General features: G+C 48.0%; 1 protein-coding gene across 2 annotated transcripts in view; it reads right to left on the minus strand.

The window, feature by feature from the left end:
- The window catches only part of MKI67 (marker of proliferation Ki-67), a 29,464-nt gene extending 16,557 nt beyond the window's left edge, over positions 1-12,907 (minus strand). Inside the window, exons 1-8 of one of the 2 annotated variants that reach the window (XM_069566874.1) lie at positions 12,611-12,907; positions 12,044-12,215; positions 9,588-9,666; positions 9,382-9,497; positions 5,701-5,767; positions 3,575-3,620; positions 2,033-3,133; positions 482-657 (exon numbers count right to left, since the gene is read on the minus strand). In XM_069566874.1, coding sequence (XP_069422975.1) covers positions 482-657; positions 2,033-3,133; positions 3,575-3,620; positions 5,701-5,767; positions 9,382-9,497; positions 9,588-9,666; positions 12,044-12,135 — 1,677 coding nt within the window. In that variant the 5' untranslated portion in view covers positions 12,136-12,215; positions 12,611-12,907. The remainder of the gene's footprint in view (positions 1-481; positions 658-2,032; positions 3,134-3,574; positions 3,621-5,700; positions 5,768-9,381; positions 9,498-9,587; positions 9,667-12,043; positions 12,216-12,610) is intronic. The other variant, XM_069566875.1, reaches the window with a different exon arrangement.
- Positions 12,908-15,008: the final 2,101 nt, after the last annotated feature.

Genomic DNA, 15,008 nt, shown 5'->3' on the forward strand with positions numbered 1-15,008 from the left:
CAGCAGGCTGCCTCTGCAGAGAAGGGAGGTCCTGAGGACCCACCTGTGCTCAGCCACCCTTGGGTTGTGGTTCGGAACTCAGGGGTCCATTTGCCAACACCTCTGGGAATGCGTTCTCACAGAGACATTGATGCTTTTTACTTTATTTGAAAGAAGGTCTTCACTGTTACTCTACTAGTGTGAGTTTTGGAAAGAGTGAAAAAAAAAGTGTTCGTCACCTCAGTTGTGTCCAACTCTTTGCAACGTCATGGACTGTAACCCACCAGGCTCCTCTGTCCGTGGGATTTCCCAGGCAAGAATGGTGGAGTGGGTTACCAGTCCCTTCTCTAGGGGATCTTCCTGACCCAGGGATCGAATCCGGGTCTCCTGCACTGCAGGCGGATCTTTTACGCTGAGCCACCAGGGAAGCCCCTGGAAAGAGTGTGGACCCAGGATGTGTGCCATCATCAGACCCCAGGGGGAGGGCCGCGGGGAACCTCACCTTGATGATTTTCTTCAGGACGGTGGGCGTGTGGGCGGCCAGTGACCGTCTTTGCTTTGGCGTCTCTCCTCTTTTGAGAGGTGTGTTGGGAGGTAAGTTTTCGTCGAATAATTCGGGTCTCAGGCAACCCCCAAAGGAGACCCGCCTCCTCTTCGCAGCCATGCCCTCCATCTTATCTGGAGGAATGGGCACAGATGTCAGAGTGCAAAGGAAACCGCGCCCCGAGTGCCACCTGCTTCCACTAGCCATTAAAGACAAACCCACTGCGAGTTCACTGAGGCCTGGCACCTCCCCACCTTCATATTCTCCTGATGCTGACAAAGCTAATGAAAGATCCAGGACAAACCACAAAATGCCAAGGCCCAACGCGACAGTGCAAGGACTCTGTTTACACGGTGACAAGTCCTGTGCGGACGGAGCCTAAGAAGGGTGTGGCTGATCAGTGGTCCCCACTGTGGACCAGGGGGATGCCAGCGATGAGCTCCAGCAGTGGACTGAGTAGGCTTTCCCAAGGGACTCATACTCAGGCCTCACCCAGACCTGCATGTGAGTGGAACCAGGGGCTGGAAGCTTTTCCCAGAGATCTGGACAGGCAGGCCCAACTACACACCTTTGTGAACTGCTCGTCAACACAAACCCTTGTCTAAGCGACATGCCCCATTTGTGACACTCATGGGGAACACCATGAAGTCATGCACGTGAGTCTGATTTCAGAACCACACACCCCACCCCATAGGCTCTCTGCAGATGCAGAGCCGACAGCCGGGCACAGCCTGAGCACCCATGGGGTCCCCGTGAGGACTGTGAGCTGGGCACAGCCGCTGAGCACCCGGGGGTCCCCGTGAGGACTGTGAGCTGGGCACAGCCTCTGAGCACCCAGGGGTACCCCCTGAGGACTGTGAGCCGGGCACAGCCTCTGAGCACCTGGGGTCCCCTTGGGAGTGCGGGAGGCTCCTGAGCTGCATCGCCTGCCCCACGGGTCACATCTCTGCTGCCTGCAGCATGCCATCAGGTGGCTTCCCCACTTGCAGAAGGAAGAGAATACGACACCTGTCCCACTGGCCCACCTATGCCAACACGGAGGCTGGGGAGCCACTGTCTGAAGCCACAGCAGCGCCTGGCACGTAAACCCACGGAGGCAGTCCAAGGGTGTTCTAGGAACCACCCCCCATGGAAAGATTTCCAAGATTTCCACTGCTTTTTCTAAAGGCTCAACCTATAGGATATAAGAGCTTGTAGTTCAGAACTGAACTCCTATGAAAAGCAATTATGCTCAAGCTTATTCTCCCAAGAATCAAATATATTTTGGGGCCACCCTATCTCCTTAGACCCCTGCTAATTCTTCCCTAGTAGCCAGCACCTCCTCTGGTTGGTGGGTTACCAGGGCTTTCACATAAATCTATGATGACAAATATGGCTCTTATGATAGTCCCTTATTGTCTCACAGAGCGAATCATTAGCGAATGAAGGAAGGGACCGCTAATTCACATCTAGACACAAGGTAGGTGTAAACTTTGGGGGGGAAATAAATGGACAGTTAAATAGACTTACTTGTGGAATCACCGAAGCTGCTGATTTCAGCTGCATCAAGGCCGGATAACCCAGGGCCCACTTGTCCAGTTGCTGGGCCCAGCTTCTCAGGCTTGTTGAGAAGATCACTCTGAATCTTCCTTTCAACTTGCAGGGCCAGTGAAGCTGAGATCATCGGAGGTGGAATCTCAGTTTCTGCAGTCAGACGGTCAACGTTTGCAGGCACACTCTTCCTCTTTCTAGAGAAAAGCTTTTCTGGTGTATTTCCAAAACTCCCAACTTTAACAGGTGTTTGATTTTCAGGCAAGGACTTCTGGGGAGTGAACACCTGGTCATCTGCCCTGGAGCCTTCACTTTGGTCTAGACTCTGGGATACATGGCCACCGCCAGCACCCGGGTTTGCACTCCGCCGCCTCCGGGAGGGGCTGTGTGGTGAACACCGCAGGGGCATCGTGGTTTGCTGTGAACACTGCACGGGGGTCCTGGTTTTCCTTGTCTCCGTCTCCGTGCAGGCGATGCCAGGACTCTTGAGCTCCTTGGGCATCTGAACCGACTCCCCACTCCCCTCTCCCTCAGTCTGGCTACTTCCTTGCTCCCCTAAACCAGGGTCTGCCTTCATGTGGGGGCTTCGGCCCGACTTCCATCTGGATTTGGGGGAGACCAGAGTCTCGTGCTGTAACCCATCAGTGCTTTCTCTGCCTGTTGTGCAGTGACGCTGCGGTCCTGATTTTCTGCGATTCTGCAGAACGCTGACTTTTCCTGGGTTCACATCTAACTCCACTTTCATTGACTCGTAAAGCTTCCTAAAGGGAGACTCACTTTGGTCACTCCTTTTAAGATACTGTATGGAAGAAAGAGCCTTCGGTTCTTCACGACAGGCCCCTGATGCTACACTGGGATCTTCTTTCGAGTCCCCAGTGGTGGGATCCGTCGCACCTCTGTGGGTATCTCCAGGAAGTTCTGAGGAACGAACACGACTGGGTGTTTTCCTGGCCACATTGTCTTCCCAGCGCCCCCAGATGGCGTGTGCAGCCGTGATGTCTTCCCCATGGGCCACAGGCCCTCCTGAAACAGCTTCTTCCGTGACTTCTGGACGGGGACTGGAATCTTGAGCTTTCCCTTCTTGACAATGAATTATGAAATAAGAAGAAGTTTGAGATTTTCTCAATGATTTTAACACGCGCAATGTGCACATTTTGGAAACTATTTCAAATTGTCTTAAAAACCTAGCTTTTCATTTGGCCTAAAACTTTCTTAATGTCCAAAATGCATGGTGACAGTATTCTGACACTAGTGTTACAAGCCAAATAGATAAAGCACCTCAGTGCACGACGCCAGGATCAGGCATCCAGTGCTGCCCATCCGCCCAGGATCAAGGGGACAACTGAACCAGCCAACGTGTCTCCACATGCACCCTCCAACCAGCACGGCGCCCGGACATCACCTGGGGGAAAGGTTAACTCGGGTGCCCGCCTATGTCTGTCCCTTCCGCACCACAAGTCTACATGAAGAACTGATCTTACAGGATCTCAGGAAAACAAACGAAAACAAAAAACTACTGACCTGGATTGGAAGATAAGCTGGATCTTGAGACCCGACGCGAAGCTTCCTGTAAATGGGCGAAATACGAAGATCGATTTAGAAGCCTTTTCAGATACTGGCAGTAAATCCCATTTACTAAGATACTCTTCTGGTGGATGGCCTCCTCTACCCTACCGCTCTTTAGGATGTGAAGCGACTTTGGGAAATGAGCCCAGACCTTCGGGTGTTGGGGCTCACAGCACACGCATTTTTCAGATGAGTTTTTAATCCACTGAACTTCTGTGAAAGAGGAATCAAAGCTGAAAGTCAACATCACCTACCCTCAGGGTCTGGGAACCTACCAAAGACACAGGGTCATCGACTTCACACTCCATTTTAGCAGAAATTGGCTACAGGATCCTTGGGGGAGGTGGGATTAATTTAGCATGTGGGCCTTTGCTGGCAGAAACTGGAGGTGTATCTGAAAGCTCAGGAGTTAAGGTAGAGGAGAACAGCACGCCCAGAGACTCTGCACCCCCGGAGCATTGGGATCAGACCTAGCTTTCCTGCTTGGCCGCCTTCATCATCTTTCCCAGGCAGCTTTTCATCAGGAGAAGACCGACTACAGAATAACAAGAATACAAGATACAGATGTCCAATACTGTTCCAAAGTTAGAAAAATAATGTCCTCTGAATCACTGGGGGAAATCACAAAATATACCCAAAGGCAAATACTTTAACTTCTGTCTTTAATCAATTTCCTATTTCTTGGTATTGAATGCACTGCTTCTCAAACTTCCTGTGTGAGGGCTCAGTTTCTGAACAATAAAAACGAATTAAAATTTAAAAATCTATACAAAATATAAGCCCATATTTTTTTTGCATGCTAATATCCAAGTCATAAAGATCATAGTCAGATGACATGTTCTAAGTATTCAATTTCGATATTTCCGTTATCACAACCCAGATAACACTCTGGTCACAGACCCTTGGGACCTCCTATTTAACCCTTAGTTCAGCTTTTCGATTGCTTTCTTTATACCTACTCACAAGTTAGAGTAACAAGTTTACAAACTCCAGGAGATAGTGAAGGACAGGGAAGCCTGGCATGCTGAAGTCCATGGAGTCACAAAGAGCTGGACACGACTGAGTGGCTGAATAAAAAAAGCAAGCTGGAGGGCACGGTAGCAGGCGGGACACCTCAGAAGCTGTGTATATTTAGTTGCTCAGTTGCATCTGACTCTTTTTGACCCCATGGACTGCAGCCCACCAGGCTCCTCTGTCCATGGATATTTCTAGGAAAGAATACTGGCACGGGTTGCCATTACCTCTTCGAGGGTATCTTCCTGACCCAGGGACCGAACCCACATCTCCTGCACTGGCAGGCAGATTCTTTACCACTTGGGAAGCCCTCAGAAGCTAGCCGTCCCCCAAAGCTGAGGAGCAGGTGGACGTTAGTTACTTCTCTCGGGAAGGAGAAGCACCTTCAAATGCAGAGCCTCTGGCTGATCTCAGGAGTCCCTGTGATAAGACTCTCAAGCCAGGGCGTTCCAACCTGGTCAGACAAGGCTAGCTTGAGTAGCTTCGTAAAAAGGAGGACGGACAGGAAGTCTCAGGATTTACCTGGAACGTTCTAAGTCCTACTAAATCTCCCAGAACTGCATTTTAGGAAGACGGACCATTTGGAATGTGTTCTCTTCACTGATAAACAAAAGGCAGTGACTCTCCTTCAGTGTTATGGGTCATCTGTCCATCAAACCTGGACAGCATCTCTGGCACCCACAACTCTGATGTGATTATCTCAGAAAAATAAAAATGGATGAATGGGGCACAAAATGAACCACCAGATCCCGTGGTTCTGGAATCGGAGTTCTATGTCAGGGCTGTCTTAACCAAAGGTTCGCAAAATCAGATTGTGAGACACTTGAGGAGACTTTGGGGCCCAAAGTGTGATCCTTAGTACTCCCCATGTTGACTAAAAGAGGAATGACAGCTTAAGTTACACTAATGCACCTAAGCTCAGCTTGTTTTAACGCCTCAGTGGCACTCTCCTGCTATCACTGATAAACTGTTCTCCTGTGTAACGAAACTGTGTCAGTGCGGACAAAAGCTCTCGTATCTTCATGCAAAAAAGACAGAGCCCAAAGCTGGGCGACATCCCCCATCACCTGGTCCCGTCTTGGTCCTGGAAATCCAGGTGACTTGCTTCCATCCTGATGACTTTCATTTTCATACCTGAAGTGCACAGAATCACAGACACATACTCAGGTTAAAGGTTTGTGACCAAAAATAAAACTGCTATATCTGACTTATGTCCAAGGAGCAAACTTCAGGTTTTGTTTAAGATATTACCTTATTCGAGCAAAGATATTTAGAGAAGTGTTTTTACACGAAAAACTTAGGTGAATTGCTTCGTTTCGTTTAGAACACCATCATCAGAGATTGGGACCAGATTAATTTCTGAATCCTAACTAGCCTTTACAATATCGCTGAGCACCTACTCTGTTGGAACCAACTGTGTAATAGAACAAAATCAGGTGTCTCCTAGTTTTTCCCCACGGAAATCATGTGATGATCTGGAAGGTTAACCAAGAAGCTGGTGGCATCTACCACCTTTCATCACTTTGTGATGTCACTCACTGCAGAGTAATTACAGAGCTATACTTTAACTTCGGATCACTACGAGCTCTTCAAGCTTCCCACTTACTCCATCTGTATCTGAACAAAGGCACATTTTAGGAAGGTGTAAAGATGTTTAGGAAGAGACATAGTTGTTCTAACAGACTTCGGGTATCGACTCACAGAACAACATTTTATAATACATACTGAACTTAGGTAACCAGGTAAGAGAGGATGAAAAGAATTTAGATGCCACCTAAGTAAGATCTAAAGGCTGGGCACTGAAGAATTGATGCTTTTGAGCTGTGGTGTTGGAGAAGACTCTGGAGAGTCCCTTGGACTGCAAGGAGAGCCAACCAGTCCATCTTAAAGAAGATCAGTCCTGGGTGTTCATTGGAAGGACTGATGCTGAGGCTGAAACTCCAACACTTAGGCCACCTGATGCTAAGAGCTGACTCATCTGAAAAGACCCTGATGCTGGGAAAGATTGAGGGCAGGAGAAGGAGACGACAGAGGATGAGATGGCTGGATGGTGCCACTGACTCAGTGGATGTGAGTTTGAGCAGATTTAAGGAGATGGTGAAGGACAGGGAAGCCTGGTGTGCTGCAGTCCACGGGATTGCAGAGTCGGACACGACTAAGCAACCGAAGAGCGGTACCAAACAAGACTGGAGCCGCCAGGCGTCTGAGATTGTTCCTCATGGTGCCAGAGTTCTGAACCAAGCCCTTCTTCCTCAAACCCATTTTCTATTTGTTGTTAGAGTATTTGATCATCTCAATCTTAATCTGAGCAGCATTTCATTGGGGGAAATAGTTCTGGTTCTCCATTCCACATCAGATATTTCCTATCCAGAAGTCTCTATCCAATAAAAACACCCTTTAAAAATGAAGGCAAATTCACAAAAAGCACAGAAAAAGAAAAGATCAGGATATTCAAATCAGAAAATATCTGTTGAATACAAATGAAGGCAGTAATGAAAACGGAGTTCCATTTAGCAGAATGGATGACAAAAAGGATCCAAACTATTAATATATTGCTTCCTACAACAGATACAGTTGAGAATCAAAGACACAAATAGTACTGCAAATATATATATATATATTTTTCATTTATCTTAAATTCAAGCTTAACTGAACAACCTGGGCTTTTTTGCTTTGTTTTGTTTTACTAAGTCTGGCAACCTTAGTGATTTGGTCACAGAAAATCACTAACAGCATGTAAATTCTTCTAGACTTCACTCTCTTTCATATGGGATGAGAGACCTTTTTCCTTTCACCCTCTACTTTCCAAAAGAGGGCATCAAAGAACTCAATTTGCCTGCATGATGAGTTTCTATTTAAGACATCTTTATGACTGTGTTTAACCTGTAAGTGTGCTTTGGCTAAATGTCCAACTTACAGTACTTATAATCATTGAATATTCAGTAGAAACACTTTTAAAGTATATATTTTCTTAAAAAGACATACATAGGATGTAAGTATAATGATGGAGAAAGATACACCAGGCAAACAGCAACCGGAAGACAGGTACAGAGGTTGTACCAACACCAGACAAAATTAACTTTAAGATAAAAATTATTTAGAGACATTGCACATTTTACAATGATGAAAGGGTCAATCTGTCAAGATCAACCAGTTATAGACAAAAGTCCATCTAGCAGCCAGTTCCTAGAGACCATCTAAACCTTAAGGATTATGAAAGCTGAAAACAATGTGATTTTTTAAAAAAAGAGGCAGAAAGAACTATAGTATGAAATCTCTCATCGAAAGCATTACTAAAGGTACAGGACATTTCAGAACGATACATGATGGAGCTTCATCCTCCCAGAGGAGATAATTCTTAATTTAAACCCACAGTATGGCCTCAAAATAGAGGAAGCAAAAACTTACAGAGCTAAAAACAAAAAAGAAAAAAATCCTAAATGCATGATTACAACTTACCTGTCCAAGTAACTAAGAATCAGCAGAAAGTGTTACCAGGATTCTAGTTGGGAATTTGAATCTTATGGACCTATACAGATAGAACACTCTGCCCAGCAGCTGTGGAACACACGTTCTTTTCAAACACACAGGACAGGTTAGTACAGTTAACCACATCTGATCATAAAAAGCAAGCTCTGACTCATTTCAAAAACAAAACTGATCAAATGTCCATCCAGAATGAATAGTGTATATCTGTGTGTAAAACTGTGGTTAATTCAAAGAAATCCTTAAGCAGTGAGAAGGAATCAACTGGGATGGGTCCTCCCATCCTGTCCATGCTGTGAATCTCACAACCGTAAGCACAGAACTCAGTCACAAGCGTAGGCAGTTTAATAAAGGCAGACAAAACCATAGTGGTGAGAGATGCAAGCTTAGGCAGGAGAACTCCGAAGCCTCTTAGGCAATCAGAAAAGCCACGCTCTCGTGGTTTACGTGGTGAGTGGAGATAGTGATGAGAAGACGCATGAGGAAAAACTTCCGGAAATGTTGCTGATGGCTTGGGTGGTATATTAGTTCTCTAACCAAACGTCACACCCTTAAACAAGAGAAATGTCTTTCCTCACAGTTCCAAAGGCCGGGAGTCCGAAATCAAGGTGTGGGCAGCGTGCCCTCCTGGGACCTCTCTCCTAGGCTCCGGCTGCTTCCTTGGGGTTGTCCCCTGAGTACCTGCTCCCCCGGCTTCTCTGAGTCCTAGTCTCTTCTTATAAGGACACGGGTGGGAGTGGATTAGGACTCACTCTAACAGCCTCAATTTAACTTAATCCTCTTTTTCAAGGCCTGTCTGAAAATGGTCCCATGCCCGGGGAGCTGGGGGTTAGGATTTGAACTTGTGAATTTAGGAGAGCACAGTTCAGTCCCTGACAGGTGAAATCACAAGGCTGGTCCGTCCCAGTAAGTTGAGTCATGCATCTTGTTTCGTCTCTTTCTCTATGACTGTACTTGATTTTAACATAGAGAGGTAAAATGAATGCAGTTTCATAACGTTTGCAGCAACACGATTCTCCTTTAGGACCTGGTTGCTGTCCTTGGCACAGATATCTGCTCTCAAATCCTTGAGCTGGGCACAATAAACTCCATTTGTCATTCCTTTTAGATGCTCATGAATTTATTTAGATGAAGACTTAGTGTTGGGAATGACAACCTCAAACATGTTGATGTTTACCCGCATTAAAGAAGGATCCCTGGTGAACTGTGAGGCTGGTTTTTGGTGACTCAGAAAGTCTTTAGCCCAGTTAGATCTTACCTACCTGAAAGACCGATCAACAATAGTTATCACATCGCCATGTTCTAGCTGTACAGGTTTATCAAAAGTTGATCCATTTATTTGTGTTGGATTTGTGGAACTCAAATTAAACAATACTGCCTATAAATAGAAAACACAGGAAAACATGTCACTAGTAAATGGATACAAAGTGAAAAGTTTTTAAAAATAGACTTCCCAAAACCCACTCACCTCTTGCTCACTGATTTCAATTTTGCAGTGTTGTTTGGACACTACAGGAAGCTGAATACGAATGTCACACTCGACACCCCTTAATTTAAAAGAATAAAGATTTTTTAGGTTGTTGTGATTAAAAAAAATTTACATTACTGACTCAAAATAAAACAGCATTTGATCTGTTAATGCAATGACATAAACGAAAAACAAACTGGGCAATGTAAAGGATCTTTGCATTTTGCTGGCAATTTTTACAAGTATTGTAGAAGCAGCTACTTTAAACCATTAAAACTTAGAGTACTTAAAAAATTATAATGGAAAATATTAGAATACAAAACTAAATTTCCTTTTGCTAAACTATTTATGCTTATAATTATGAGACCCAGATAAAGGAGTACTTCACATCAGTTTGGAGAATAATTATTTTTTGGACTCTGCTTTTTTTTTTAATAAAAAGATTTACACATGTTTGTTGGTAATGCTATGTATGTTTAAAGGTTTAATCATCTCCAAAAGTGCTGTATTTCATGTTAGGACCTCTCTGTGCCTCAGTTTCTTCATATACCAAGCGGACTCCATTGGCACCGACATCATGGTGCTGTGCACACAATTAAATGAGTTACCCAGGTCTGTCACTTGCTGGGCATGCAGTAAATGCTCACAACTTGTGACCTTTTGATTGTTTTAAAACTGCACTATTAACTGACAAAGTCACAAGTCTCCTCTCACTCCAGACACTAAACACAAGCAACAAAAACCAGTTATCTAGATGCAACCTGTCTTTTCACAGGAAGCTGACATCAGCAGCAAGCACCGCAGGAGAGAAATCCCCAGACCACTGAGAAGCTGGTCGAAGATGCCTTAGCAAGGCTCCCTGGGCCTCTGGTGCCCCTGGTACCATCCTAGGTTTAACATGTTTGAACAGACCGTGACTCCTCTGTTCTCAACAGGAACCTCTGGAGCCTTAGTGTAGCCCTTCCTCCCCGTGTCACACAATCAAACACTACAAATGGGTTTCTAGATTAAATAATCTTGCATAAAAAGACACTTAATCACTACAGTAATGAAAGAATGCCTGCCATTTGATACTGAAATTTTTTTTTTTGTCTTTTCCTTCTGAAGAGAGTAGAAGTTATGGAAAGTGAACAGCTACTCTAAGTCAATGAAAAGATTTTGATTTTGAGGAATGAGAGAAAGATTATCTCATTAGAAATGAGAATGTTAGGCAGGAGACTGCCAGCGAGAATCACTACAGAGCAGTGGTTCTCCACCTCGGCCCCTGACATCCCAGCCAGACAGCTCTTTGTAGGGGTAGCCGTCCTGTACATGGTAGGACTGGCAGCAAAACTGACCTCTGCTCCCTGACGTCGGTGATGTGGGGCTCCCACATCGTGACATGAAAAAATGTCTCCAGACTTTGCCAGGTATCTCCTGGGGGTCATATGGCTCTCAGCTGACAACCACTGCTACATACTGACTCCAAACCCGATTCTCCAGCTGATGTTTCAACAGGACAATTGTTGGCGTGCCAGACAGTAACCACCTCTGATACACCAGACCCCATACCAGACACCAGCTACATAATTATTAACAAGACAGTTTCTGCTCTTGGGACCTTAGGAGTGAAACGGACAAACTGCAGCCTCATTACCACGTGCGGGTTAGGAAGAAAAAGAGCAGTGTTCAGTGAAGTCTTCTTCTCAGGGTACATGAATCGCTCATGTAGGAGGGTAGAGAGCAAACCCCAGAGACAGAAGCGCCAACTGGCTAACAGCACCAAGGTGAGCCAGAGTTTGCCCTGTGGTGGAACGTGGGTGCAGGATGACTGGTAGGAGGATGGAGTGTGGGTGGAAGGGGGTCAGGGTTCCGCCACACAGGGTTCTACAGGGAGGGTAACTTACCCATCACTTTTAGAAGACGAGAGCTGGGTATGATTAACAGGTCCTGTTTATACACGGACCACAGTTACTGCCACCAACAACACAGGAAGGCACCCAAAGAAAAGTTCTCAAAACACAATCGGAAAGACTCTTCTTCCCATTCCCACTTTTTTCCCAGAAAGACCAACAAGCCAACACAGATCCCTTCCTTATTTGTTCAATAGTAACCCCCAGCAGCCAAGGAATGCTCAGTTCAGAGAGTTTTCAGATGAGCACAGCGGCCTTCGAAAGCCTGCCTGAAGTCAAGCAGGATTTGAGAATCCTTTACATTTTTCTCCAATTATAGATTTTTATCAAACCAATTTTTAAATCTTTGATTAAACACACACACAATTATATAAACATCATCCTCAAAATTCTATTTCACATGAGTCAGCCAGTCACATTGACAGTACATAGGCAATCCTGAGCAAACCCAAGGGCTCCTCTACTCCTGGAGCTGAGCGTCCCATCTGTCAACCTGTGGTTAGTAACACTGAGGGGGTTTTAAAGCCAAATTATGTCAATTGTCCGCGCAAGGGCAGGGCTCACCTTCCAAACACGCAGGTGCGGAGGCTCAGCGGAAAGTGAGGACCATCCACCCCGCTCCTTTTGATGGTAACCAGGCGTCTTGTAGGACCCATTTTCTAAACAAGAATTTGAGTATAATCCCCGACGGGAAGGTCAGACATCAAAACGTTTGCTGAAGCGGACTTACAGGTCACTGAAGGAAATAACAAAAATAAAACACGTGGGGAGCCGGAGGTTACCCTAAAGCAAAGCGCTAAGAAGGCACTTGTAAGTGACCAAGGGGGTCGCTTCACCAATGCCCCGGCCGCCCCGACCCACACTTTATACTGACCGCTGTGGAAGCTCCAGGCTGGTCCCGGGCTGTCCCCCCACAACTCGGTGCCCCCCTCACAGACCTGCGGCCAGGACGGCGCCCACCAGGGTCGCGGCTCCCGGGGAGGTTCCCGCCGAGACTCCACGCGAGCGCTGAGAACGAGCAGGGCCCAGCCCAGGGCGCCTGTGCCCGCAGAGTCCCGAGTGGTCCACGCGGCCCTCCCCGGGGCCCCGCCAGCTGCCCCCGCACCCCGAAGGGCCCTGGCCGCGGCTCACCCGGGACGAGTCTCCAGCGCCGACGCCAGGGGATCGATCCACCACCCCGCGGCGCGCACCTCGCGTCGGCCCCGGGAGGAGCAGGGGACCAGTCCACCTGCGTCCGCCTCCCGGCCCGCGCCGCAGGGACCGACCGGGCCTCAGCCCGCAGACTCGAGCCCACCTCCGCCGCGGCTGCGGTCCCCGCTCCACCCCCCGCCCTCGCCCCTCGTCCTCGCAGGCGGCCGGATGGCCCAGCCCAGCCACGTCCCGGAGGCGCCCGGCGGTAGCGGCTCGGGCGCGAAAAGCCGCCGCGGCGCCCTCTCGATTCAAATGATAACATCGATTCAAATTTGGCGCTAAGCGCAGCGATTGGGCGCAGTGGCGTAGAGACAGACCAATGGGAGTGGAGGGGCGGGCAAACGAGAGGGTTAGGGCTGCGCGGGGCGGGGGCGGCCTCCCGGCTCAGACACAGACCAATGGGAATGGAGGGGCGAGGCTGGGGCAGGGTTAGGGCTGCGCAGGGCGGGGCGGGCTCCGCGGGGCGGGGCGGGCTCCGCGGGGCGGGGCGGGCTCCGCGGGGCGGGGCGGGCTCCGCGGGGCGGGGCGGGCTCCGCGGGGCGGGGCGGGCTCCGCGGGGCGGGGCGGGCTCCGCGGGGCGGGGCGGGCTCCGCGGGGCGGGGCGGGCTCCGCGGGGCGGGGCGGGCTCCGCGGGGCGGGGCGGGCTCCGCGGGGCGGGGCGGGCTCCGCGGGGCGGGGCGGGCTCCGCGGGGCGGGGCGGGCTCCGCGGGGCGGGGCGGGCTCCGCGGGGCGGGGCGGGCTCCGCGGGGCGGGGCGGGCTCCGCGGGGCGGGGCGGACGGGCTTGGTTCGCGTGCCTTCGCGGAAGGCGACCTCGTTAAGGGTCCTCCACCCTTACAGCGCAGACCCTGCTGAAATGCAGCAGGGTCCCACCTCCGCGAAAACCTTGCCTCCTTTTCTCTAAGGGTCAAACACAGTTAACAATGGTACATAGTATGTTACTCGTTGCTGGTAGGTTTACAGTTTTTTTTTTTTAAGTTCCTCTATTTCCCTAAAGATGACCAATTGTTGCAAGCCATCTTTTGTGTCTTTTCCCAGTAATACACACGATTCTCTTTTTTTGTTTTTAAAAAGGCATGAGGAATATCGTAAAATACACTTTTTTTCCGTACTTATACTCACTGCTTTATAAAGATGTAGACAACGTCTTCCTCTTTACTTTCTTTTTGGTGGCTATAAAGTATTTGGCTTTGAAATCGTAATTTTCTTAATCTTTGCTATTGACTGTCATTAATTTAGGTTTTCTAAGATTTACTGTGTTTTCCTGTTAGGAAGAATTTTCAATGAGTAAACCTTATGCACTACAAAATGGATGAACTGTAAAATAATTAACCACGGGATTCCTCCATGTGCGTGACCGGACGGGCCAAAGGAGATGCCGCGGGCCATCACGCTGTGAAGGGAACCGGGGACGCTCACCCTTGGAGCTTGGTTTTCCTTGATCGGGAACTGCTGTTCTCACAGCTTGATCTGGGAGCCCTCGGGTCTGAGATCCTTGCAAAGGGAAACCCACTTTTGTAATAACAGACAGTCCTTGCCCTTTTCACTGCCATTTCTTATATGTGGAGGATGGCATTTCCCTGGTGCAGAAGCAGAAGAGAGAATCCAGCTGGTTGTTTTTTGGGTGTGTGTGTGGGGTTTTTTTTGCCTTTTTTTTTTAACTAAATCAGTATCACGGAGATTTGCAAAAACATACAATAATGCTAGTCTTTCACTAATTTTTAATAATAGAGGTTGTTTTTTTTTTAAAAAAAAGGTGTTTCTATGTGAAAATGAAACGGGATCATCACTGCTTTAAAATGAATTGATAAACGAAACTTTATTTAAGTATTAAGTAAAAAAAAAAAAAAGTATTAATAGCCTGTATAAACAAAAGGGCTTAGTGGTCCTCAGTGGTTTTTTGTAAGAGCGAAAAGGGACCCTGAGACTCTGAGCCTTTGTGCTCCTGAAAGACAACTCGGAGATATATTGCCTGCGGGAAGGTGGGAGAGAACCTAGAAACGTGACGCTCCTGTATAGGATTTCCAGCTCCGGGTCCTGTGTGACAGCGCTGCTGGGGCTGGGTAGTGTAGATGCCTGGATTCTATTAACCTTCTTGGGGGTTCGTTTCATTTCTTTCCCCTTACACTATCGAAGCTCATCCCCGATCCACCCCGTGAAATGCTGCTCGGTCACTCTGCTTATTGCTTGTCATCAGGACTGTTCTGTGACCCTGTGGGAGCAGCCTACTTAGAACTAGGAGGTGCTAGATTTCCTGTGAAATGATCTTACAAACCCTCGGCCACACACACCATACCTTCAGTCCTCCAGCGTGAGCAGGGAATTAGGAAAGACTTCGGG

This window comes from Ovis canadensis, chromosome 22 (assembly GCF_042477335.2).
Source record: "Ovis canadensis isolate MfBH-ARS-UI-01 breed Bighorn chromosome 22, ARS-UI_OviCan_v2, whole genome shotgun sequence".
NCBI lineage: Eukaryota > Metazoa > Chordata > Mammalia > Artiodactyla > Bovidae > Ovis > Ovis canadensis.